At 40.9% G+C, this 23,430-nt stretch overlaps 1 protein-coding gene across 1 annotated transcript; it reads right to left on the bottom strand.

The window, feature by feature from the left end:
• Nucleotides 1–349: 349 nt before the first annotated feature.
• slc6a11b (solute carrier family 6 member 11b) lies at nucleotides 350–22,119 on the bottom strand. Its single transcript, XM_053443069.1, has 14 exons — nucleotides 21,909–22,119; nucleotides 20,840–20,974; nucleotides 20,418–20,558; nucleotides 20,161–20,242; nucleotides 18,274–18,406; nucleotides 14,848–14,982; nucleotides 9,567–9,670; nucleotides 8,818–8,942; nucleotides 8,031–8,143; nucleotides 7,742–7,879; nucleotides 5,875–5,977; nucleotides 2,715–2,815; nucleotides 2,027–2,197; nucleotides 350–493 (listed from the first exon to the last, which is right to left on the bottom strand). Exons 1-14 carry the CDS (start codon nucleotides 22,117–22,119, stop codon nucleotides 350–352), a joined length of 1,836 nt encoding a protein of 611 aa, XP_053299044.1.
• Nucleotides 22,120–23,430: the final 1,311 nt, after the last annotated feature.

Below are 23,430 nucleotides of genomic sequence, written 5' to 3'. Positions count from 1 at the left end.
ACACGGTACCAGGACAAGTTTCAACCACAAACTGAGTTTAAAATGTTATTGTTAGAAAAGAAAGAAAACAGCTGCTTTAGTGACAATATTAAATGAAACAATAAATGTGTTAATCAAAGTTTGTACAAAACAGAAGCAGTCTAAAAAATAATGTGACAATGTTTCCCTTTGCTCTTTTTTTTTTACAAAACAAAGATAACACTCCGAGTCATTTTTTGAATTTCCTGTTTTATGTAGCAGTGGATATGGTTGTTGTTGTTGTTGTTGTTGTTGTTGTTTGCTGTAGTTTTCGGCTGTCGGACTTGTTGTCGAGACGTCAGGCAGCGCGGTCGCTCGGTCGGGGGTTCGCTTAGAAATGCGTCTCCTTCTCTGAGATGGTGGAGACTTTCCCATCAACCTTGGGTTTTGCGTCGTTGGCAGCGTAGGGACTGAGGGCGTTGAGTTTCCCTCTCATTTTCAGATCTTTGCTGGGAGTCGTTAATTTCTTTATTCTCTGCAGAGAGAGAAAGAGAAAACAGGTTCACTCTTATTATCACACCACAATTAATTTCTTCTAGTAGCAGCATTGAGCAAAAACATCATATGCCTGAAATGAAAATGTGTCTTTGCCAGCAAATATTTTCTTTAATTAATTCTGATCTATCTATGTATCTATGTATCTATGTATCTATGTATCTATCTATCTATCTATCTATCTATCTATCTAAACATCTAAACATCTAAACATCTAAACAGTCCACTGAAGGCAGACTTGAGATATCATGTTCAAGAGGCCAAACATTTTTGTGAAGCAACCCTGGCCTTGACCTTTAACCCCAAAATCTATCCAGGTAATCTGGGATTCATAAGTGAACATCATCTCAAAACAATGGTACCAAATTGAATAAATTCCTCCAAGGCATTCTTGAAATATTGTGTTCACAAAATTAATGGACGGATGGATGGACAATCCCAAAACATGCCCCTTTCATATTAAAGCAGGCAAATAATACTGGTATAAGAGACATAAAGCTTTACATAAATGTAGGTAGGCCACTGGAATTTAATCTAGGCACCAAGATTTCTACGGAACCCTAGTCTATGTCCTTCTGCCATGTGGACTCCATTCAAGATATGACCAAAACGTCACTGATATCATTCTTCTGTTTTTCATCACGCCTCAGGTCGATCAAAGGCTGGAGGCCACGACCAATCATCCCATATCAGGAGCTTGCAATTTGTGTATTTGATCCGCCCCTCAAGCAATAACAGGAGATCATCTAACTGTGTCATAATCCCTCTGATAAAAGTCTGTGGGGAGAGATACAGCAGCTGCTTCCTTCAGGCAATGCAGCAATGCGAGTTTGACAATACAACACCTGCTAACATTGTCTATGGTTGTTTCGGAAGAGAAAGTATGTAAACACCAGTCACAGGCTTTGTATTATAGTATTTTTGCCTGGGACGACAACCCTGCCAGAGTACGGACCAATTTGCAGTCGCTAATGCAAAAAGAAGGTCCGATCCTGAATACCATGTTCTAACCCAACGAAGCCTCAAACCTGTTTTTTATATGTTGTTTGACAAAGGGTAAAAATTAAGACCATGTCTGATGAATTAGGTCAGAGAAGAGGGAGGGGGGTTGCTGTTCCACAAAACAGGGAAGAGTTGGGGTTCATTTAACCAAAGGCTCTTGTGACTGAAGATGGCTACATAGTGAATAAGTGAAAGTCTGAGGAAACACAACGTGTTGCATTGGTTCTTGTGTGTAAAGAGGAAAAATAGCCATTTGAATATCCCCTGGTGGCTGGCGGCTGTATAGGTCATAAACCCTGTCTCCTCCATGGTAGCAGAGTGGACATCAAGTACATGGCAAAGATTTGGAGATGTGTCGTCCATCTGTACAAACAGTCGATGGTTTGGAATGGGGGTATTTTTTTCTTTTGGATAAGAAACTATAAGGGTTGGTTAGAGGCCATTGTTCCTCCAACTATATTTACTCTAGTCAGAAATAGAAGTATTACAATAAACTAGACAAATTCATTACCTCAGAGAAGGTGCCAGGAGTCTTCCAGATCATCCAGATCATCCCCAAGGGGATGCAGACCATCGAGGACATGGCCATGAACCAGCCGATACCGTAGCCCCAGTCAGGGTAGGTGTACACGTTGTTGTACTTCAGCGGTTTGTATTTAATCAGGAAGAACAGGAAAATCGCCTGTGGCAAACAAACAGAACATTCTATTTATATAATAAGAAAGAAATGCCTCTGATAATTAAATAAACATCCCGGTGCGTACTTTGAATTCAGAATCAGTGTTATGCTGTAATAAATACTGATCTGGTAAAGGTAAGTCCAAGGGTCTTTTTCATACACTACAAAGCCTTCATGTGGAAAAATCCAAAGCAGTTGTTAAATTCATAAATGTGTAATGTGTAATAGTTTCCATTAAAAGCAGGTATCAATCAAAGCTGATCATGTGATATACAGGTTGTCCTAGTGTTTTTGTAATTAGAAAAATATAAATCCCAAAACTGTATATTCTAATTTTACTGGCCATATGACAACTGCTAAAGGGAACAACTAAACTGAGTCACATTACAGGATTGAAAAAGATACTTTTATTCTACCATATAATAGATAAAAACTAAGACTGTCTCTGTTCCTCATCACCAATGTGATCATCTGCACGATGAGTTGTTTTCTGTTGATGTTGTGTTTGACGTGCACTCACAGAACAGATGCCCGGGGTCAGGATCATCCAGCACCATTTGATGAAGAAGACAGGTTTGTAGCCAATCATGTCCTCGATGTTCGTGTAGAATCTGTCACTACCTGAAACGCAAATCAGCGTCACTCAGAGTCTCTGCACGGATCGTCAGAAATAACGAGGTGATTGCAGGGGCGGTTCTGGCTAATTGGAGGCCCTGGGCAAAGAACAATTTTGAGGCCCCCCCCCCCCCCCAAAAAAAAATCTATTTTGACTATGTGCGTGTGTATGAGAGAGAGAGAGAAAGAGAAAGAGAGAGAAAGTGATTAAATAAGTGTGTGTGAAATGGAGACTTGTCTGTGTGAGTGTGTGTGAGAAAGGGAGACATGTGAGTGAGTGAGTTAGTGTTTGTGTCATACTAACCCAGGGGTAGTCAACCTTTACTATCGAAAGAGCCATTTTGCCCCCTCTTCCCCCAAATTAAATCTGCCTGGAGCCAAACAAATATTTGATAACACAGGTTATAAAGTTATATATATAATTATACAATATATATAAAAACTATAGGTTGTTGCATTTATTGAATTATAGAACGACAATAAAAAAACTGTTTAACTGGTATTTTAACCTGTTATAAAAAAGGAAAACACCAAACTCTTAAGAAGAGGAGAACATAATACATGTGTAGGCCTACTTTGAATTAAATGAAACACAGAACACTTTTTTGCTCATCTCCAGCTTGGTACTTTTCAGCAGATGCTGTGTGCTCGCTCTGGAAATGTCTTTCAACATGACATTTCTTATTGTTTGCTAATTCCTCGCCACATATCAAGCATACAGGTGTATGACAATGTATGGTGAATTGTCATACACCTGCATCGTTGCATTGTTGGCAGTGAAAGCAAATTAATCTGTCCACGCAGAATTAAACTCTCTATTTACCTCATCTTCCATCCAGTCTGCATCTGAGAGCTCTGGGCTGTCCTTGCCTTTCTTTTCACAAAACTCTTGAATCTCTGCTCTCAGGTCCCATACTGTTTTAAGCACTTTGTCCAGACTGAGCCATCTGACAGCTGTGTGGTAGCCTACGTCCCCATGTTCAGTCTCATGCTCCTCCAAAAGTGCAACAAACTGTCTGTGATTCAGCTCCTGCCCTGATAAAGTTAACTAATTTAGTTACAACATCAGTAATGATTCATTTTTAGCACTGACTTACACAACACCTCCTGATGTAATACACAGGGTTCATACACATTTTTAACCCATGGATTTCCATGACTTTTTCATGACTTTCAATATCTTTAAACCAACTTTCCATGACCAAACATTTTGTGAGATCTCAGAGTATACACATGCAAAAGAGACTAAATTTAGTATTTAAGATAACAATGAGAATTTCAAAGCATATAAGTAAACCTTGAATTACACAAATGAGTGAGACAATAGTTTGATTGACGTCTGTTGTAACACATGGCATGTACTTTTCCATTTGTAGCCAAGCATGGTTAAATCTACACTTCCCTGGCGTAGTGCATTATCTCACCTGCTTCCCCACCGAACATTTCCATTAGTATGAGATAGTATGCCTACTTATATTTTGAGCGTATTTCTTTTAAAAGCATTTGAATTAATTAAAACTCAGCGTAAATGAACGACATGAAAATATGAATATAACAAATCTCCATGACTTCTCCAAAACTTTTGGGATTTTTTTCAAGCACTTTTCCAGGACTGGAAAATAAACATTTAACAATTCCATGACTTTTCCAGGTTTTTCATGACCGATGTCCTCGATCCTTCTCGTTACGTTTCGTCCGTAAGAGTCTCTCCGTGCTTTGTCTCGTAGTGGCGGTTCAAATTGCAATCCTTAAAAACAGCGATCTTTTCTCCACAAACTAAGCACACGGCTTTCCCATTGACTTCAGTAAATAAATACTTAGCAGTCCATGTCTCGTTAAAAACTCTATCTTTCTTCTCTTAACGTGGGCTGACACTTTTGCGGACTTTAACAGCTAACTCACATCTCTTCTTAACTCCGTTCGCCAACACATCATCCGCTCGCGGCATTCAGGATGTACGTCAGGTAAATGTTAAAAAAAGGCACCTTCAAAATAAAAGAAATGTTGTTGTATTCTCTGCATGATGTTCACTTATTTACATGTGATTCCTAATATTCCGTTGACCTCACGCGGGCCGGTCACAGACAGCCAAAGGGCCGGATGCGGCCCGGGGGCCGTACAATGCCCAGGTCTGCTGTACAGTGTTGTGCGGGCGAGTGTGTGCGCGTGTGTCCCCAGACATCACACACACACAGGCCCCGGGGCTCCGCCCTCTCACATTCGCTCAGAGACACAGAGTGAGATCAGAGCTCGTTCCTGTTAAGCAGCCGGTCAGTGACAAACAAGACACAGTGTTCAAAAACCAAGTTGAAAAGAAAGTACGATGAAGCCTGTCTTGCTATTGGGTTCATATTGAATGAAGGAGGACATGAGGAGAGATTTATTTGAAAAATAAAGAAAAAAATCATAAATACGACGAGGCCCCCTGGTGGCCGAGGCCCTGGGCAACTGCCCGACTTGCCCAATGGGACGCGCCGCGCCTGGGTGATTGATGCTTCTTGACAGAGGATGATCTAAACAGAGCTGCTGATTGGACGGGGAGGAAATCCAGTTCCAAACTTCTGATGAAGTGTCACTTGGTTTGTTGTCAAATTATTTGGCAGAACATTTGATAAATGTGCAATTTAAATATTCAAAATATTTGAATTTACACAATTTAAATAACATTTTAATAATTACAAAATTAAACATTTAAATATAGAAATATAAAATTAAACATTTAAATCCATGCATTAAATGTGCACACTGCAATACACAATGTTTGCTTGGGAAAAATACTGAATGACAAATTCTCACAATGCTATAACACCATAATATCGTTTTAACATCAGTCAAATGAATTGTGTGCCTTGTGCAGCACTGTGAATGCTGCATGGAGACGGTTCTCCAGCAGAGGGCAGAGAAGAAATATGACAAAAAGCCTGACTCTATATTTGTGCATTTGCATGTTTTCTTCCCGTGATGAAATGTCTGAGAGTTTCCCCTGAAGTGATAAGAGTGAGATGTAGAAACCATTGCTGCTCTGAGATCTCTTGTTGTGTTGAAACCTGAGTTCCTCCTCTTACCGTACACCCAGCCGATACATATGGACTCGAATATGGCCACGAATAACAAACACATTCCGCTCGCAGCGTACGAGTCAAACAGCTGGAAGACGTACATCCCTCCCTGATGGACAAGACAAAGGTCAGTTTTCTGCCACAGCCACAACACACGCATCAGACGCAGTTAGATGAGTGTGAATATGAAGTGAATCGGGTGTGTTTCATTTAGCCTGTCAGGGACCGATCACACAAGCTTGTGTATCAAACAAATTCACAGTGTCACCCAGCTCTGATATTTCTTTTAATTTATTTACAATTAGGGTTCAATACAATAAAAATAAACATCTCTGGTGTTTTTTGGGGGGTTTAAACAGCTCTTTGAAAAGAGAGACTGTTCTTCAGTGGTCTGCGTTGGGCTGTCTACTATAGGTTATTTACATTTTCTTCTTGCTGACATTGAATAAGCCTGCATATGTAGGAGTGACAAAACTTTCCCAAAATGCCACACTGCTCCTTCAAATAATTTCTTAGTACCAGTGGTTATGTTCTTATTTATATCATCTACTCTCCGTATGCTCCCTCCACTCAAAATAATGTATCTGCTCCTCTCTGCCTCCACCAAAGGGCCATTATATTTTATCTCTGAATCTGAGGCGACGTCACTGCTCAAACCTTGCAGGTAAACAATTTAGAATATCATCAAAATGTCTCACTGACTGACTCTTTCAGCCAGGTATCGCACTACACTCCCAGTAGACCCTTTGAACTGCGTTAAATCCTACTCCAGGCTTCTTGTGACATCGTATTCATGATGGCTCTTTGCTGGCAGAATGGAATACAGAGTATCAAGAGCCTTGAGTGCAGGTGGGGGTGGGAGAGGAGGTCAAATGTAGTGGGGACTGAAAATGGGCACAAAGCATCTGTATATAACAGAGAGAAGTAACGGGCTTCAATATTGCATTAAATTGCTTTTTTCATAGCCATTATGGGCCACTAGAGTACAGTATGTTGACAGTGGGGGTGGATGAGTGCCGTGCATATGGAGAGATGAGAAGCTTTTAGTGGATAGAAGGCGCGATAGATGTCGTTCTAGATGGATAACATGACTTTGAGACTTTAGGTTAAATTGAAATGTCTAGTGGAGGAGATCAATGGAAAAACTGAAAAACTGAAGGCAGCAAATCACATCGTTCTAATTTATTATTAGACTGGTTCATATATTTGATTTACCAAGAATAGAGACAATAATCTGAAAGTACCTGAATGGATTTCATCTCAGACTTGTCTTTCGATGATGATGATGATGATGATGATGATGATGATGATGACGTTGATGATTATGATGATTATGAAGCTGATGCTGCTGTTGCTGCTGCTGTTGGTGGTGCTGGTGATGATGATGATATGGCTACATAAAAAATAAAAGGCATGATTCGAATGTTTGCGATTTAAACAATCTTGCTCTGAAGATATAAAGATCCTTAGTGTAAGTTTACAGTTGTATGTACTTAACTTCTTACATCTTACCTTAAAAAGTAGTTTAATTTTACTTATTAGAAAGTATTAGCAACAAAAATTACCATCCTTTGATTATATTCCTCTGCCAATCAGTAGTTTCAGTCTGAATACAGTTTATTCACTGTGAAAGGTCACCATGACCTTTGACCTTTGACAACTGAAATCTAATGAGTAAATATTTAAGTTAAAGAGAAAAAACCAAACCAGAAAACAATGCTGGCTTTCAAAATTAGAAATATGTTTAAAAGAGTGTCAAAAATATAAAGTAACATGTTGAGTGTTTTAATTTAACTGGTCCTCCAACAGTACTGTTCAATTCACATATGTGGTACCTTTTATCTGTAATGATGTGACTAAAGGTGAGTCTTACCTCTGTACACATGATGAGACCTATAAAGAATGAAACAATTGACATGCCGAGGATCAGCCATTCTCTGCGGTAGCCTCTCCTGAAGGTCTCGGGGTACATGTCCACCACAGCTGTCACCAAACTCTCCACGCACACAAACTGCAACGAAAACATTTCTATATTACGAAAAAAATGGGAAGGAGCATCATTTCATATCTCTACATTATTTTCATTTGTTTACTTATTTATTCTGTTTAAAGCCAAATCATCTTATCAATAGTATTATTATTATGACACCAGTGAATCGCACCTGACTGTCCAGGCCCAGAAAGATGAGCATTATAAAGAAGAGACCGGCCCAAAGAGGAGACAGAGGCATCATAGTTACAGCCTTGGGGTACGCAATGAAAGCAAGACCAGGACCTGCATCACAAAAAAATCAAAAGCAGGAGTTTCATAAGACCACGTGCAGGTTTTTCAAGCAACATTTAAAACATATTAGTTATAAACAAGACCATAAAACACTCACTTTCAAGATCAAACTTTAAAAGCTTTAGCACTAACCCTATGTTTTGTGTAAGTTGATAAAAAGACAGACTAGGGCATGTTATTTTATTTCTATCGTCATTTTTTTAAAAACTAAAAAGAAATAAACTAGCAAACTTAATAGCAGAAACCCAAAAGTGACACAGTGTCTTATCTAAGTACTTGTGGATCAGATCAGATCGGACTGGATCAAAAGAAAATGCTCTTGTGTAATTCATAACTTCTATCTGGTGACGGAGCCTTGGAAACACATTATCTGAAACATTAAGCACTACCCTCACCAGACTCCAAGACAAACATTTCAAATATCTCACTCCGTCACATTCACTAAATCATTCATGGTGGTCTAAGAGCCTAGGTGAAGAGTGTGGACTTATATAACTGGGTATGTTTATCCATTGTAACAGAATGTGGTGGATGGAAGCACAGAGATTCAGTCTGGCTGCTGCTTTAGATCCAGTGTGTGGCCACATCACGGTTTTTATATTCCTTATTTATTTCGTTATTTTTCATTCTGAAACATAACGTGATCATGTCTGCTATTATCTCACCAGACTCTGCCACAGCTTCGATGGGAACATTTTGTTCAAAGGCCATGAAGCCCAGCACAGAGAAGATGGCAAAACCTGCCAGAAAGCTGGTGCCGCTGTTCAGACAGCACAGCATGATGCAGTCCCTGGGGAGCAGGACAGAAAGAGACAGAGATCACACTTACTGGTCCGGTGGCACTTATAATACTACAAAAATGATGGAAACGCATCCCCTTTCCCCACTGCTGTTTTACCATAGACTTTGCATGGATGACAGAGAGCTTTCCAAAAGTAAAGCCAACCTGTACTGATTGTCACCTGCTGATTGGTGGCACTAAAAAATATGAATCCTTCCTCCATGTTAATGGATGGGACATGGACCAAACTAAAAAGTACAAGTTTAATACATTTTTATCGATGATGGTTTATGTCATTGTAGGGAGTTCTTATCACACTGATGTTTGTCACAATTCAATTTTTCCACTAGGTTTATTTTAATTAGGTATTTGATGCTTTAAGCATGTGTATTCATCCCCCAATCACAACTGCACAGACTCTGGCACAAAATGGCGGCTTCTGGAATATTTTGGCTTCATATTTTGATTGTGGGAGGAAGTTGAGAGAGGATGTCCGTCTTGATATCTATGGGTTAGGGTTATCCATGGGTTTTACCTCTGTTCTTATATTATTTGTGTTTAAAGGGTCATGTATCTCTATTGATGGCTTTCATTATCATCCAACCATCCATCTACATGTAGCCACAATCTTACCTGTAGCAGTTGTTGTTGTAGGAATTGTAACTTCCCAGAGCAGTGAGACAACCCAAGCAGATGGCATAGGAGAAGAAGATTTGTGTTCCTGCATCTACCCATACCTGGTGTGAAAGTCACAAAGACACATTACATACACTGATATGTGTGTAAGCATACAGAAAAGTGTTTCTGTGAGGTGTTGGCTCATTAAGACCATCAACAACGGCTTCATTGATGCTCGATACAGATTCTTTAAATGTCTGAGCTCCATGATGAAGCTGCTTTCTTCTTCCAACGTTTCTTTGCTTTTAGGTTATTTTGTTATTTTCACCCCCATAGAAGAGACTGACATTTAAGATACAAATAGAAAATATACAGAAAGAAAGGGAAGTATTACAAGCAACAAATGTCCCTGCAAGGATGAGGTTGAGGTTAAATGTGTATGTGTGTAAACCACGAGGTGTTCTGCTCCTGTGAAGCCTTTTAAAGACTTTTGTGGACCTCTTCATAATGTTTTTATTATAAATACTTTGGAACACTTTGGGCTTTTTGAACATTGAATTCATGATGAGTTCCTGTTTAACTCAGTTTGGCAATAATTTAATAATTTTTTTGTGTGTATTGTGACACACAGTTTTGTTCAGCTATCCTTCCACAGATTCTTCATTGACTTCAATCCATGTGGACAGCCTAACCAAAACCTCATCCCATTTACCTTAACCAAGACCCACTATTGCCTAACTGTAACCTTACCCTAACCAATATTCACATCTTACCTCTAACCTTAACCAGGACCTCAGAAATCACATTTTGCCCCAGTAGGACCAAGTGTTGGTCCCCATATGCTGTAAAAGGTCCCAAAGAGGTACAAAAACGACTATACAGACACACACTTGAACGAATCAAAGTTTCAGAAACTTTTACAGCATCTGATCATTTCTCATGCTCTTAATCCAGCTTAAAGTTTAATCTCCACTATTTTGCTCCTCAGCCTATTATCATTGACAATAACATTTCTTTGTGCCATTTTTTAAAATTAATTAAACTTCAGTATGAGAATGAATAGAGGAGGCTTTCCCATTTACAAGCGATTACCACGATATGGCAAGAGGTCTAATGAAAGCCCACATTTCTTTTGTTACCCCTCGTCTACCTGATTTTCATCATCTCACTGTCTTGGTAATGAAATTATGGCTCAGCTCAACCGTTCTCTTCCCCCTCTGAGAGGCACACGGTGGAGCAGCATGAATCATGGATTAACATCCTGAAAGTAGCTGCAGTCTCCCAGTGCCTAAATATTCACATAACGCTTCACTAACTTCATCCCTTTCAACTGTTAGATGAGGATTAACGATGGACAGCTTTATATTTTTTACTTGTTTGACTGAAAGCGTTTTGTCAGTATAGTGGAATAGTGAGCAGAGAGGGGAATTCAATTTAATTTGCGATCAAATGATTTCAAAATTACATTTAAAACTTAACAAAAAGTAATGGCAGTGATTTGAGAGGCATCGTGTAAATCTGATGAACAGGGAAAGAAGTTTATAGCTGCTTAAAGTTTATATACTCAAGTTGTTCTAAATACAGAGTCTCTAAACCACCACTGCATCCTGGTTAGGGAGATCATTTTACAACAACTTATTGATAAATATTTGGTGATAAGAACAGGTAAAGAGACACAATAATGATTATAATAATCTCTGGTATCCCAGTTTATAATGTATTTAGGTATAATATCTAAACAGAGGAGTTTTATTAATGGACACATGCACGATTCCTGAATGAGACAACAGTTAAAAGTGCATTAGGAAACTAGTTTGTAGAGCAGCACAGGATCCTAGAACCCACAGCGTAGCATGGGGTGCTAGCGAATTCAAACTTAATGCAGCATGGCTCTTTGAAAACTCTCTCACATCACCATTCAGCCACTAATCTCATTTCCCCCCCGAGGAACAATTAACAAACGCACGGTCTTCGCTCCCTCCTGGGAGTAACCACGGTAACTTCTGTGACCTCACAAACACAGGACTGTTCCTGTGGGAGAACGGGCCTTTCTCTCCTAATGTTCATTAATGTTCCCTTTAGTTCGCCCTCGGCCGATAGCCGCACCGAGCGGTGAAGCCTTAAAGGCCCAGGCCCCGAGAGAATCACTTGTTGATGTTGTGCCTAATTTGGTCGGCTTGTGTTTGGTTGTGTTGAGACTGTGGCTTCAGGAAACTTTTCTACAGTGTGAAAGCTGGAAGACATTTCCTTTTTTTCTTTTTTTATAAGTGCAGCATTTAGAAATTCAGCTGAGATGAATAAACTAGATTTTACTCACTACTTTATTTCTGAGACACTAATCAATGAATGATATTTAATCTACACCTGATAGTCATCAAGCTATTTTGAGTGAAACAAAAAATGATGTGTCAAAGTGAAAGTCAAAGTAGCATCACACTGAAATGTCCAAAATAGCAAAGCACATTTTTGCTTCCACAGCAAGTGAATTGTTCTGTGCTGATGTGAAATATTACATCAGATAACCCTAACCCTAACCCTAACCCAATTTTGTCATATTCAAAGTATTTGCTTCCTCTGAGCAGGATGTTTCTGAAAATCTTCAGTTGACTGTGTTTATCTGACAGGAATAGAAATGGTGGCTGAAGCAAATCCCAGCTGACAATCTGTGCGTGGTGACCTCCAGCTCTCTCCTGTAACCCTGACAAACACATCTGTCTTTGAAGCAGCTGCTACATGTTTCACTATGTTCAGTAACTAGGCTTTTTCTTTGCAAAACAGTGAGATAAAAACATTAAAGTTATGGTCTGTAAAACCACACTGTAAAGCTCCATAGAGTACAGGGGTGATAATGTCTGTGTTACGTTTAGAGATGTGTCCAAAGCTCTACTATCCAAAATTCTTTTTAGCACGTTTGGAGAAAAGAGGCATGAAGCATATGGAAAGACAGCAGTGATGGTTAGGTAGTGGAAATGTGTAAAGAGAAGGAGAGAAACGACCAGAGAGAGAAAGGTATAGGAGAAAGGGAAGAGGGAAGGCATGATGAAGTTTAGGGGTGTGAAAAGAGGGGGTGACACAGACACACACACACACACACACACACACAGCCTGCTGGACGGAACAGAGCCCTGATTGTCCGCGAGGAAGCTGATTTAACACTGGTGTCAGAAGTAATGTCTTCATCTGCTAAGCAGCACTTCTTTATCGCCCTCCTTCAGTCGCTCTGTGCCTCAGATTGTTTGTGTCTTTTTTTCTGTCACTCCCCCTTTTTACTCTCACTTCGTCACCATCCATCTTCATCACAGTTTCTCTTTTTCTTACTTTACTAAAATCACTAATGCAAGAGTTTACCCCCTTATTGTGTGACTTTACACCTTGTTACCTGATTCACCCTACTTGCGTTTCCTGCATGGTTGGGAATTGACTTTTTTTTTTATGTAGCTAAAAAAAAGTACAGAGTTTACGTTTAGGCTTTATAAAATATTGATGCTACATTATATCATGGCATGACACTATATGTTTTTAACACCAGGAGCTGCTCGGCTAAACAAGTTGTGTGGAACCCTCTGACTAGTCTGCATGTACCGTTACAGTCCCACCAGATTTTTGGTTATTTCAGAGGCAGCAACATTTGCTCGTTATCACATCGATGGCGTCTCAGGTGTTCAGACCGTGTCAAATGTGCAAATTGGACAAGAGCTAATGATTTTATAAACGCACAATTCGTATACGCATGATTACAAAACTATGGCATCACACTAAAGTTGTGTGTCAGGTAAGTGCATTACTGTTTGGTTCCTAACTCAGGATTTAAAGCTTTTCACTGTGGGTGAACTTGTCATATTTAGCATTTATCTTCTGAAATGATACTGAAATTTTTTTTCGTACACTCAAGGTTGTAAAAATTACGAGTTGTACTGTAAAGAAACAAAGGATATGATCACCAAACTACATTAAATCTATCCATACATCTAATTATCTATCTATCTGTCTGTCTGTCTGTCTGTCTGTCTGTCTGTCTGTCTGTCTATCTATCTATCTATCTATCTATCTATCTATCTATCTATCTATCTAAACATCCATCCGCTCCCATCTCTTCTCTCCTCCTCCCTCAAACTCTTCATCTATTTCAATTCACGTTGTCATGACACCCCATCCAGTGACATTTTCTAGGGCACTGTTGCCTAGCGACCCCGAGCTGTCTGCCTTTTGCCAAACGAGGTCAAGGAGTCTGCTCCGTCTCTACGACTTTTATGTTAATGCACCACCTCTATTAACCTTAAATCTTGAGATCTCCACCCCTCCAGGTTCTCAGAGCTCTGTATTTGTTTTTCTTATCTCGTCACTGACAGGAAGTGTTTGACTGCTAGGATATATCATGGTTCCATATTAAAAGTAGAGTCCTTATTTCTTCGCAGTAACAGCAACACCACCTGGCAGCTTCTCAGCTCCACACAGGTGGGTGTGAGGCAGGGCTTTCTATGCATTTCCCTGAGTTTTTTAACCTCTCCTGATTTAGTACAGTCAGAGTTAAAGCACAATATAATAATACCAGGTCAACAGAACAAATAATCAAAATGCTGCAACCAGCTTCCTGTTGGAATAACAAGTTAAGGACACAGGAACAACTTGAAACAAATGAGTAAGTACAGACCCTGGATTTACTGAGTTCATGCTTCAAACATGTAATATATGCACAGTTTATCATGTAGTACAGTGTCTTTAACATGAAGAATCCCTCCCTCAAAAACACCATGTCGGTATCACCAGGCCTCAATGTCTGGACTTGTATTTCCAAAGCCAACCTGCCACCATTAGCAAGAAAAGTAATACCGCCCACAGTGAAGAGCTGTTTTTAAAGACGTGATGTATGGAATCTACAGGCAAGGATCTTATTCCCTCCTGCAACACTGACACTTGCAATTACCGATACGCATCAAAGCTCACCGGTGTGTGTGTGTGAATATTTCAAATGTCAAATGCAGGGTTTTGGTGACACAAGCACATTTTTTCTTCTGAATGCAAAGACGTATTTACACTCCACTCGGGGACACATAGCATGTCCTCTGTAATCCTGACTGTCTTTCTGGTTACTCTCATAAATGATGACATCCTAGCACATTATTAAACATAATAGGAGCTTGAATGTAAAACTGCCCGCAGGTGGCCCCAGTATCACAATAGCTATGATAAACACTTCCCTTACCCTTCGGTGGCATTATGTATATGCTGTCAATTAATTTTGAAGGATTATCACTTCTGTAGCAGCGGAAGACAAACACCGATCGTTGAGACCTACCTGAGGGTCCGAGAGCCGTGAGATGTCTGGGTAGAGGTAGAACTTGATGCCTTCCCATGCTCCTGGCAGCGTCACTCCTCTGATCAACAGGACCAACAACATGACGTAAGGGAAGGTAGCTGTCACGTATACAACCTGTGGACACACAATATTCACAGGTCTGTGTACAGATTATAGAAAAACACAGTTGACGATTAGTAATTGTCAATACTTCTTAGAGCTTAAAGATCCTATGTTGTAAAAAGTGAGATTTCTGTGACTTTCTGTCTTCAACAGGGGGTCTGCGACCCCTAGGGGGTCCGCGGAGGTACTGCAGGGGGGTCGCGAAATGTTTGGTTGATTAGACAATTTTTTAAATTTTTTTAAATTTTTGATTTATTTTCTAATCAATTTTTTTCCACAAATTTAAATGTCTTTAAATACACATTAACAGGCATCCAACATATTTAGAGGCTGACTTGACCCTCTGCCTGACAACCTCCATACGTCCAAGGTTAGATAAGTTGTGAGCTACCCATCAGGGTCCGACATTTCACTAATGTGGCAGTATGTGTGCCATCCACAGATGGCTTGAGGATTCTCTGTCTCTTCTACATGTATGTTTAAAATAAAAACATGAATCTGTGAATTACTTTAATAGCTCAGTGTTGTATGCAAGATGTATGTTTATAAATGGCAGTGACATGGCCACCCTGTGCCGTGCACATGTTTACAGAACAGAGGCTCAGGGATGGATAAATAACATCCTGTTCTTGCTTGATCTCAAGAGGGAAGAAATAAAACCTGAATTTTTTTCCTTTTAAAGATATTATAACTTCAAACAGAACACCAGAGAAGTGTTATATTTGGGGCCTGTAATTAATATTGGGTTCTAACCAACGTATCCAATCACTTCACATTATCATGACGACATTGGATTGACAGAATTTATATAATCGGAGGAAAAAGGTTGCAGTAAAATAACTGCTCAGTATTAGGGTTTTGAGTTATTGCCTTGTTCAGACCATGTAAAAAAACCACTTGTTTCATTCTTGTTTCATTAAAAAGGTGACACTATTCAATATCTAATTATGTATTGATAAGAGTCAAAAGTGGAAAATATAATTGTACCAAGATCCAATTGAACTATACGGTTACAGGAACATAGTAAAACAGGGATTTCAGTGATGGCTGTTAATAGATACAGTCGTATATACTGTAGGGTTTACCACATAATCAGTGTCAGGACACAAAAGGATGTTATGGGCCAGGGGATCCTGAGTTGTCATATCCACTTTTAAAATGGGAAATTGCTGCGTTGTGTTTTTGAATCCAGCATATAAATGTATTATATATAGAATCTGACATGGGTCATATGGCTAATAACAAACCTGGAATCAGATATAACAATACCAATGTAAAGACATATAATCATTTAGTAATGTGTCATGTAGAGCACGGTAGCACTGCCGTTAACTCAACACTACATATACAGCCGCTTCTTTACAGTGGCTAGCGCTTGCTAACCATCAAACTATTCAGGAGCTGCAAAATTGTGCTCCACATCTCAAGACCCTTAGAAACCCCTTGAAGAAAAATCCTGGCCTCTTGGAAGGCAGAGGCGGGCAACATACATCCCCCCGGTTCGCTGGCATCCAGTCAAAGTCCAATAGAGGATAGAACAGGACAGAACAGAGCCGGGCCAGGGGACTGAAAAGAAAAGAAGGCTCCTCTGGCCCCGTCTCCTAAACAGGAGAAGCCCAGAGGAGTGATGCTGGCAGTGTGGGAAAATGTGCTTCTCTTTGAAGCATGCACAGGAGTGCACGAGTAAACGCACACATACAAACACACACTCACACAAACCTTCATTCACAAAATAAAAAATGGGTGTGTAGATACTACAGATAAGATTAACCCTTCCCACACGTCGGCCTGAACCCACACTAATGCACGCAGGCCCACACCACTGCTCACACTACTGTACAACTTCAGGCTGTGGTTTTATGAATGGAAGCTTTGCAGCTCTGAGCTTCTTAACCAAATTCCTTTGTGTGGACAAAAAAGTTTGAGTGCCACATGAACAAGACCCATTGCTTTAAATATCATGAACTATAGAACCTGAGTCTCTAAAGTCTGTTAATCCCAGTGTGGCCTACAGGGAAACTGTGGGAAAACTTGTCTCCTGCCCAACAGATCCCTCCATTAATTTGTCAAATAAAACGATTACACATGCTAAACCTCCTCTCCTTCTTTCTCCCCACCTCCTCCTGGGATCTAAAGAACAATAATATTCAATCTCTCCGTGAACGTCCCGAGTCTCAACATGCTCCCTCCAGCTCACCACGGGCAAACATTTAAAGCCACCACAAATTTACTGGTCAAACTCGCCCCTGCCTCTCCGTAAATCTAACGGGGCGGCTTAAATGTGAGAATGGCCGGCAAACAACAAAAGCAAACAGCTCAGCCGAGTCGGAACTGAATGGGCTCTTGGGTCTGAGGAGAAGAAAAGCACCTCTCTCTCTCTCTCTCACTCTCGCTCTCGCTCTCTCTCTGAGCTGTGGTTAATTTCTCATAGCGGGAGAGAGAGAGAGAGAGGCAGAGGCAGCAGAGGCTGAGGATACACTCTGCATGCTCCTCATGAACACTCTCCTTTCCCTCACTGAATACAGGAATCAATCTTGGACCAGCTGCTAAAGCCCGGCCATGAAGAAGCATTCTCCCCCTCTTACTTCACAGCCACACAAAAGACACTTCAGAGAGATATAGGCATCGCTGCCTGCTCTTTTTTCAACCCTGTCATGTGCAAACCCATTAATTTTTCTTCCTCACACACTTCTCCTCCTTTTACCCTCTTGCTTCCCTCTTTTTCTCACTCTACCTCTGTAACTGCTCATTGGATCTGAGGGAGTTTCTCAGGTGCAGACTTCATATCTCAAGGCGGCAAGAGGAGTCTCGAGGAGAGAACCCTAAAGTGGAGAAAAGGTAGAGGCGGGTGGTACAGTCTTGCAGGAGGGTGCACGTGAGGAAGTTGTTTTGGGGATAAGGTGTAGAAAAGCTGTATCTTGTGGCTGCTTCAGTTTGTAAAGTTGCTCCAGTGAAAGAAAAACTGGCGGCAGCACCAAAAAAACATGCAGACACATTCAAAATGACACGAATTCAAGGACAGATTCCTCCATCATGAGTTGGATGATGTGGTTACAGTACACATTACACATAAAGTATCATTAACCATCAGTCCATCATTTGAAATCATGATACAATACAAACAGGAGGCTCTCACTTTTCGCTGCAACCCCTCAGATTCACCCCCACACACACAGACACACACACACACACACAGACACACACACACACACACACACACACACACACACACACACACACACACACACACACACACACACACACACACATACATACTAGTAAGCATGAATTACTGTCTCTTACCTTGCCAGTTGACTTGGGTCCCTTCCAGATGCAGAAGTAGCAGATGAACCAGGCCAGGGCCAGACACATCACCAGCTCCCAACGCACCCCCCCCATGTGCTCGATACCATCTGATATCTTCAGCACTCTGCGTCTGTTTGGGCGCAGAAAACACAGATGATTACTAACTTACAGTTTGGCTTGAGGGAATTTTGTTGTGCATAGTTAGGCTCATGGTAATCACGAGAAAAAACCATGGGAGTGTTCAGGCCGACGGGATCTGATAGTAAGCGCAATTGTTCACATAGAGCAATAGGTACAGAGCAAAACATTAAAGCCCAGATTGTTGTTAGGTTCAATATTTGGGTGTGTTGTAATTCGCAGAATGGTGGCGGATCAACGGTTAATTTCCCGTTTGCTGAAGCACAGCCAGGCAACAGCATTGATGGAGGATGAGAAGCGAGAGTCGGAGCCACAGAGTTACAAGGTGCTGCCAAATCTGTGCCACGGAGTTCACCCCCGCAGCTCCTGACCAGCCATTGATCGTCATGACATGTTCTTGGTGGCCGGCCACAGGCTGGGTCCAACTACCGCCCCACACTCACCACCACCACCCCCCGTCCAAGGTCCCTTCCTGGTCAGACGAGGGGGCAAGTTGTGAACACTAATGTGTGTAAATATACGCAATCTCTTGTTTACGACTTGCTGACATATTGTTACGTTTATGTGTACGTTTTCAGGGTGAATGGAAAAATCTTCTTGTCATCCTGGTCACATACATTTTCTAAAACAAATCAAATAACTTGTTAAGCCACTTTTACCAAAGAATCATCACTTTTTTTGCATTAACAGTAATAGTAAGTACTTTTTAAAGTATTTGTAATGTTTTCAAATGTATAAATACAGGTGCAAATACAGGATTTCTTTCTTAGTCAGATTTGTAATCTCGGGCTTTTGATGTATTCCTCGATGCAGCTTTGATGTAATTTCACAGATGTGCAAAAGATGTATAAACTATTTAGTGATGCTTTTCATCCTACACACACATCACTTAGTATCTATACTCCCTGTTCAGACTCAGCTAGTGAAATAAAAAAGTAAAGATGAAATAAAATATACAAATCTATACAGATGGCTAAATGCCACTTGTCTAACACATAGCTCTGCTGTTTGTGCTGTGTGCTGCATTTACAGTACAAACACAAGTGTGTCCTGGCACAGACTGAACAAGGCTCAGTTAGTTTCTGTATGTGCCAACAACACGTTGGTCAGACTTGTTTGTCTCTTTTTATGTTTATGTTGCCCACTTTTAAATCACTGTTAGATTAATTCTGTTGAAATGCAATAATAAATAAGATAATTTCAATTCAATCGTCACAACACAAATGTGTCGTTTGAGAAGATTCACCAGTGGGATGAAGATGAGGTTTGAGACGGAGCAGTGTAAACACAGCCGCTGGCAGTGAGACAGGAAGTGTGGTCAGCATTACACACTGACACGGCCTGATTGGCTGCCACACACATGGCTCTAGCTGGGAGACAGCTGGCCTCACAGGGCCTGCTGCCACACAAATATGAAAAGGGCTGACTAATTAATGGGGGAAAGGTTAGAGAATGGGTGGGGTCTGTGAAACAGTGTGGAGCCGTCGGCAGCTCAGCTTTTCAATGATGTGTTGGATTATTTTTCCTAAACAGGAGTTGACATGTTAAACCAACAAAGCATCTATTCATGATCAATGACATTTCATTCATATTTTATACGTGTTGAGACAAAAAAGGCATTATTATGTGTTTTTAATGTGACTTAGCAAACAGAGCTTTTTTTTTTTTTTTTTTATGAATAATGGCAGATGTAAGAGAGGATGAAAGTGAAGTGGAATACAAATAGAGATGATAAAATTTACTCACTCCCAGAACTCAATGACTGGAGAAGTTGCGTTGATGTTTGTGATGTTTGTGGAATTTCCTCCATAATCGTCAACACAGTTCTCTATGGAAGCACAACAACAAGGTATTATTTAGGCGGGTAAACACTCAGACACAATACATCAAGATCTGACTGCATTTCTTTGTTGTCGTCTTCCTTTTCTCGTGAAACAAAGAGGGTGAATATGGTGATTTGTGGTTGTATGAAGATGTTCCTGTCTTATCCTATATTCCCTCACCTGTGTTCCAATAGTGTCCACAAGCAGCCCAGGGCAGCTCGGTGGTGAAGCAGTTGAAGAAGTAGAATATGGCCCAGGCTAGGATCACTATGTAGTACGCGTTTAGATAAGCTTCAATCACCTGCGTCGCATAACCGATACCTGTAAACACAAAAAAGTGACAGATGAAAAGATTCTGCAGGTGAACAGATTTGACTCCACCTCGCTTTGTGAAGGGACTTGAGATAATATATGTTATGATTTGGAACAATGCAAATAAAATGTCAGTAAGACACCTGCGGATAGAAACTGGTAAAACCCAACAAATGATAGAATAATATTTAATGTAGATGTTTGCGAGAAGCGAGATCATCAGGACGACTTCTTTCTACTTGTCTCTTTAATCCTGAGTGTGAATAATATGACGTGTTGTCTCCTCTTACCCTCAAACAGCGGGCAGACTTTCCTCCAGCAGGTGATGCCTCCCTCACTGGTGAACTGACCCAGGGCCGTCTCCAGGAAGAACACAGGGATACCGCAGCACACAAAGAAGATGACATACGGCACGAAGAACGCACCTTTGTGCACACAGAAGAAAATAAATACACGACATGAATACAACTTTATTCATCCATCCATCCATTATCTATAGTGGTCATCCTTTGAGGCTTGCAGCGGGGGAGGGGGGGCTGTAGCCCAACCCAGGTGACATCGGGCGAGACGAGCGTGGAATCGTTACTAGATCTGCAAGTCCGAGGGCACAAAAGTTCAAGATATGATTTGACCTAAAAAGAAAAACTCACTTCTTCAGACATAATTCCTGCAGGGATGAATTCAGATGAACTGATGCCACACACACACACACACACACACACACACACACACACACACACACACACACACACATACACACACACACACACACACACACACACACACAGCAGGATGACCTTTTTGATCCTGACCTGGAACCATACTCTGCATGCAGTCTCATGAGGCGGTGTGGCCTAGGGGGTAGAGTGGTCGTTCTCCAACAAGAAGGTTGCCGGTTCAAACCCCACTCTTCCCCATCTGCATGCTGAAGTGTCCTTGGCAAGATACTGAACCCTAAAATGGCCCCTCATAAATGTTGAGTGTACTAATTGTAAGTCGCTTTGGACAAAAGCATCAGCCAAATGACATGTAATGTAATGGAACCCACCTCTTCTATTGACTACATGATTGTGCATAATGGATAAAATAATAAAGGACATTTTATCATGAAACTTCTGTTGACTGCTCGATTTTAGACTTGGAAAAAAAACACAAAAGGAAAGTCCTTACTTTGAAAAGTGCTGTGTAGACATTTTAACAATCACAGCATTTTATTCATTTATCTTATCACAGATAATCAGCTGAGTTCCTTCTTACAGGTACCATTGTCATTTCCTCCTTTCAGCCATGGAGCTTGTCTAATGTCCTTAACTTCATTTTAATTATCATTCTCTTGTAATGTAAGGAAAACATCTCTACCTCCTCCATTCTTGTAGCAGAGGTAAGGGAACCTCCACACATTGCCCAGCCCGATGATCTCTCCGGCCACAGACAGGAAAAACTCGATCTTGTTGTTCCATTGGCCCCTCTCATTGTAGTCCACCCGCTCGAGGCTGGAGCTGGACCCTTCCGGATCCCTACCATCCTCTGGTTTACCGTTTATAACCGGCCCACTTTTCTCAGCTGTCATGACTCTCCAGCAGCCCGCTGAGAAACAAATTAAGGAAAAATAAAACACAAATAGAAGTTGTTGCTTTGTTCTAAAGTTGACCGCCCTACCAGGACTTGAGACTTTTACCAGACAGTGAGTGTCCTGGGACTATGTGAATGAGAAGAGGAGTGTCCCCTTGGTGCGACACCATATAATCCACTTTTGTTCAAAACAAACAGTGAAGACAGTCTAATTCATTTTCCCTGACTAGCTGCATGTGTCTTTAATCAGCCCGAAGCAATGTGAAATCAACCATAATACCCCATTCACTTTGCATTCAGGAATAGAATAGAATAGAAACATTATGTTTTACCACCAAAACAGATTAGACTCCAACAGAGCCAACTTCTATTCAATGTGAACTTCAACAACTACAGCATCAAGAATGAAAAGACTTCATGATAAAAACTTTTACAGAAATACAGTGTATGCTAATTACTAATCAATCAACCCAATCACAATAGCCTTCCTACAGCATCTGAGCCTGCAGCCTAATAAGTAGTTAGAATAACACGCAACAAGAAAATTATACGATATTGTGACTAGGTATGAAAGTATTCATATGAAATCCAAGACATTTAACCTGAGAGGTAACTCACCAGTCTCCTATGGAACAGTGGCAAAGCTCCTTTTGGCTTTGCGACGCCGCGCTCTGACAATCGTCTTTACAAACACGCAGGATGGTTAAGCCTGTACAGGGGGAGGAGAAGAAAGAGGGAGAGAGGGGTCAGCAGAGGGGAAGGTGAACAATCTGCATACACGCCGGGTTTGAAGTGGTTTCGGTTGAGTTTCTCCGTCTGAATAAAGGAAGACCCCAGACGTGGCACAGTTGACGGGAGAAGGATCTTGCACCAGGCGCTGGACAACCTGCGACTGCGACTCCACTCTCCAGGCGCACCACTCTCATGCGCCTCCAGTTGGATAACAGCCATGTGGTGGTAACATGCAGCTCCCACTCTGCAGCCAGGGAGCACAGACAGCAGGCTGACGAGAGGAGAATGGGTTTTACCTTATGGCCCAAAAAGCAAGTTTAAGCATCTAAAAACATACATTTCCTACACTCAAATTAAAAGGATAAAGGCTCCTGGTATGCACATGATAACTAGTAATACACATATGACTCCACAAGTGTGATGTGGAAAGAACTGGATGATAAGTCAGGTTGTCGTGAATTGAAATTTCCCGGGTGATACTCAATGACTGAATTTCAGAAGTTAGTACCTGTCTGGATGTTTTTTAAACCAGATCTCAACAGTCGTTCTTTCTTGGGCTGCATAAACATAATAACTC

Source organism: Pleuronectes platessa, chromosome 2 (genome assembly GCF_947347685.1).
Source record: "Pleuronectes platessa chromosome 2, fPlePla1.1, whole genome shotgun sequence".
Lineage (NCBI taxonomy): Eukaryota > Metazoa > Chordata > Actinopteri > Pleuronectiformes > Pleuronectidae > Pleuronectes > Pleuronectes platessa.
Note: the sequence above shows the minus strand (reverse complement) of the source record. Positions and strands in the feature narration are given on the sequence as shown.

Excerpts from the sequence above, each read along its gene's own strand:
- slc6a11b (XM_053443069.1), bottom strand. The coding sequence starts at position 22,119 with ATGACAGCTGAGAAAAGTGGGCCGGTTATAAACGGTAAACCAGAGGAT. Across the intron at positions 20,975-21,908 it reads CTGCTACAAGAATGGAGGAG|GTGCGTTCTTCGTGCCGTAT; the intron begins GTAGAGATGTTT and ends GTGTGCACAAAG. Across the intron at positions 8,144-8,817 it reads CGAAGCTGTGGCAGAGTCTG|GTCCTGGTCTTGCTTTCATT; the intron begins GTGAGATAATAG and ends TTTGTGATGCAG.